General features: G+C 29.8%; 1 protein-coding gene across 3 annotated transcripts in view; it reads right to left on the bottom strand.

Moving 5' to 3' along the window:
• Positions 1-3,741, bottom strand: part of LOC117176043 — a 61,259-nt gene extending 57,518 nt beyond the window's left edge. For all 3 annotated transcript variants that reach the window (XM_033366032.1, XM_033366033.1, XM_033366034.1), the window contains exon 1: positions 3,011-3,741. In XM_033366032.1, coding sequence (XP_033221923.1) covers positions 3,011-3,345 — 335 coding nt within the window. In that variant the 5' untranslated portion in view covers positions 3,346-3,741. The remainder of the gene's footprint in view (positions 1-3,010) is intronic.
• Between the last annotated feature and the right edge of the window lie 461 nt (positions 3,742-4,202).

Below are 4,202 nucleotides of genomic sequence, written 5' to 3'. Positions count from 1 at the left end.
TCAAAAAAGCAAATTTTTTTATTTCAAAAATCCACGAGGAGGCCTAAAAGTTTGTGTATGTTGGAAATAGTTTATTCTAAAAATTTGAGCGCGATGAAAAAATAATCCAGCTGCTTGGCTGATTCTTGCCTACCAGGATTTGTAGTATTATTATTACGAACATATTCTGGATTATAACAAATAATTTAATTCAAAAGAGTACATAATTCCACTAGAACTGAACAAAAACTTTTAAAATTTATGAGTTTCTTTCTTTTAAGCATATACAAAATCCATGAAGATATTATTAAAAGTATGGTAAAATCACATTTTTTTGCCAAAAACACTTGAGATTTTACAAAAATGTTAATACTATTTGCATACATTTTAGAAGCATTTTGAACGAAAAAAGACGTAAATATTATATACATTATATGTCAGTTTTAGTGGAACTATCTAGTTTTTCAAATTATTATTTTTTTTTTTATTATTCCACATATGTTTGTGATGGCTGGATTTTTGAAATTCAAAATATGCGAAAAAATGCTTCCACCATTTTCATGTTTAGAACATTTCTCTATCAAAATCGATTCATTGTATGCAAAGAGGAACGTTTACAAATCATATCTTGAAAAGAATCTTCTTCATTCTTTGCAAATATTATAGAACATAGATTATGCAAGTATGAAAAGGAAATAATGTAAAACAAAATTTTGTCAAGGAATTAATTTGAAGTTAATAATTTTAAGTAAAACATAGAAAACCTTTAAAACTAGAACTCTGAAATTTCACTAAAAAAGGCTCACAATCAGTACAGAAATTTCGTTTTACATTGAAAGAAAACAAATTTGAAGAAGAGTCATAAAGATAATTAGGTGTAATAAACTACTAATTTCGCAACTGCGATCACGAGGGAGATTTCCTAACTTTAATTAACTCTCGAGCTTAATCTGCATACTAAACACTAATTTCTCAAGTTAAAACTCACTTACAGGCTTTAAATAATTGGTCTGTTTATGAAAAATACATGAGAACATAAAAGATCCACAAAAAGAACCAAAAATAGGAATCAAAAAATGGGAATTAGGTTTTAGTTACAAAATAAACATGAACTGAAACCCAATTTTCGTAAGGAACATGCGGGAATCTTTACAATATAAAAAAGATAAAAATTACATTCCATTGTTGGAAATTATTGACGTTGATTGATTAATGTTAAATGTGACACATTTGTGGAAAATTCCATGATTAATGAAAGCATATTTTTTCAGTTATGTGAATATAATATTTTTATCAAGTATATTAAGTCACAAAGCTAACTGATATTACAACCAAGGCGTTATTTTTAAATTATATTAATTCATCAGAAAACCAATAATTTTGAATGTTTTTCTTTTGGAAATTTAGAAATCTTAAAGTTTTAAAGTTAAAAATTTTATGTTTTTGGAAAACCTAATTGAAAAGATTTAAACTTCGAAACCGTGGAAGTGAAATTTGATAAATTTAAAGAAGACTTTAAAAGAAAGATTTAAGTATTGGAAAATATCAAAATTAATGTTATAACATGTGTTGAATATACACTTTCAATAGGTTAGACAAAATGTTAGAAAAATAAAAATTCAATTTTTCTGTTCAAAATTTCTAATTATTATAAGGAAAAATGTAATAATTGACATTTTGAACAAATAAGGCAAATATATACAACAAAATAGTCGAAATTTTCACAAAAATATATGAATTTCCCAGACAAAAAGACGAATTTCAATCCGAAACGTTTGATTTTTTTTTTAAGTGTTGAATTTCCAAACAAGAAGATTAATATTGTCTGTCAAAAAGACAAATTTGCATCAAACCACATGAACTTTCAACCAGTTGTATTTTTAACTAACAAACATCAATTTTCATACGATAAATAAATATTTTAATTTTCTGTTAAAAACATTAATTTTCAATTGAAGAAAAAAAATATTTTTTTAAGCAAATAGTTAAATTTCTAACCAAATGGATTATTATACCCTGGAAATTCAGGGGAGCTATATTATTTTGAAGGACAAGCAATTTATTTCGTTTCTGACCTTCAAAATTAATAAAAAACCTTGTAAAATGAAATCCTTATACTGATATAAAGTTTTAATAAAAGTGTTGAATTAAAAAAAAGTTCATTTCAACAAAACAGTTGAATTTTAAATAAAAAGTCCAATTTTCATCGAAAACATACGATTTTTCAAGAAAACAGATCACTTTTTAACCAAACAAGTATGAATTTTTAACAATATTGTTGAATTTTAATTTATTTAGTTCACTGAGAATTTTTAAACAGTAGTTTAATTTTACTGCTGAAATAGTTAAATTTTCAATTAAAAAATATAAAATTTGAACCAAAAAGGATGTCTGTAACAAAATTGTTGAATTTGCAACAGAAATAAATTCAATATTAATAAATAGAAGGTTATTATTATATCCTGAAAGTTAGGTACCTGTATTTTTTAAGAATAAACAATACGAATTTATTTAGTTCCGATAAATCTGAAGTTCTGCAACCATTAAATGAACGAAATATTTTTGCAATAATCTACTCTATTCATAAATATTGTGCAAACTGCAATTGAAAATAATGCATTTTATGTTTATATTGCTAATTATTTTTTGCAACATAAATAAACACAAATTTTAGCATATCTTTTAGTTCACAAAAACCTCATTAAAAAGATTATATCATCTGAATTTCAAGCACATCACTTCCCGTAGGTATACTTCTAATAAATCAAATAGTTTTGTTATTTTTAAATAAGGTCGAGAAAAAAATTTGAATTGAAAAAATCCAACTTCTTTATACACCTTTCATATAACTTTTTCTCACCCGTCTGTATACGCTACAGGCAAATTCCGCAGCGATTAGTTTCCGTTTGCCGGTAAATCGTGCCATTTTCGTAAATAAATTACTCGGAATTTTGCTCCCCCTCCAGTTATCCAATGCCGGCAATGTACACTCAACTCTATCTTGAAAATAATCAAAGTTTCTAAGACTCACCTGTAGAGATCATTCTCCGTGACGATATCGCGAATGGAATCCTCCGGATCGATCCGATCAGCGATTGCTCCAGGTGGACCAGCAGCTCTAGGGAGTAAATTGCAGGGTGTGCATGCACTTGCAGCAATTAGATCGTCCTCGGAGACAGCGGCCATTAAAGGACTGGGTGTCCTAGTTGTAGGGTTCAGAAGATCCTCACTCTTGCTGTGTCTCATCTCCGAGTTCCGGAAGATACTGCCATTGCCAGTCTTATTCCTGAAGACGACCTCTCCATTGACGACCCCACCTGACCCGGGAAACCCGTTCGGCACTATCCCGATTAAAAGGTCCGTCATTTTCCTGCACTACACGGCCACACACTTTCTGGTTCTTCTGCCCGGTACAGGAAATCTCGTAGAAAAAAGGGCTGATACTATAATTATTTAATTCCTTCGTTGTCAGGGGGCATTCTTTCCCTGGAGAATCGATAGGAACTGGCGCTCCACGGATCTCCCTTACGGGGAAAAATTGATTGGATTGAATCACTTGTTCACTGATCTGTTCACTGCTCTGGCCGGTATCAAGTATCAGTTCGACGAGTATGTAACGTTAAGAATCTTTCAGGCGGAGCACGAAATTCGAGACGCTGGTAGCGAAAAGATTTTGAAAAATGTCAGTCGTGCTGAGATGCTAGCTTACGAAAAATCAAGCACTTGAATTTCTTCTAGCACCCACTTACTCTCACTCTACTCGTCAAGACGCGTCAACAACAACTGAATTCGAAACTCAACGCTACCTGTAGAAAGGGGGGATTGGAGGGATTATCGGCGTGAGGTTATGACGTAGTTATCGGCAAACGGTAAAATCTATTCCTACCTTTTTTCATGAGCAGCGCAACTACTAAATTGTTAATTAGAAATCATTAAACGGTTATATTGATTTAAAAAATAATAATTTATAGTATTCAATGGCTATAATCATTATTAAAATTTAAAAAAAAATGTATACCCTCAAAACTCAAAAGCGCGCTATTTTCAAATCAAAGTCTTCATTTTTTATTAGCAGGAAAATGTAAATTGTCTATAAAAGCTTATGAAATTATCAAATGAATATTTATATGTATCATATACAATACAGATATTAGCATTTTTTGTAAAAAAGTATCTCTTAGAAAAATCGTATAAAAAAGTATAATTTCGTGAAACTCGCTGAA

The sequence above is a fragment of the Belonocnema kinseyi genome, chromosome 7 (genome assembly GCF_010883055.1).
Source record: "Belonocnema kinseyi isolate 2016_QV_RU_SX_M_011 chromosome 7, B_treatae_v1, whole genome shotgun sequence".
Classification (NCBI taxonomy): Eukaryota; Metazoa; Arthropoda; class Insecta; order Hymenoptera; family Cynipidae; genus Belonocnema; species Belonocnema kinseyi.
Note: the sequence above shows the minus strand (reverse complement) of the source record. Positions and strands in the feature narration are given on the sequence as shown.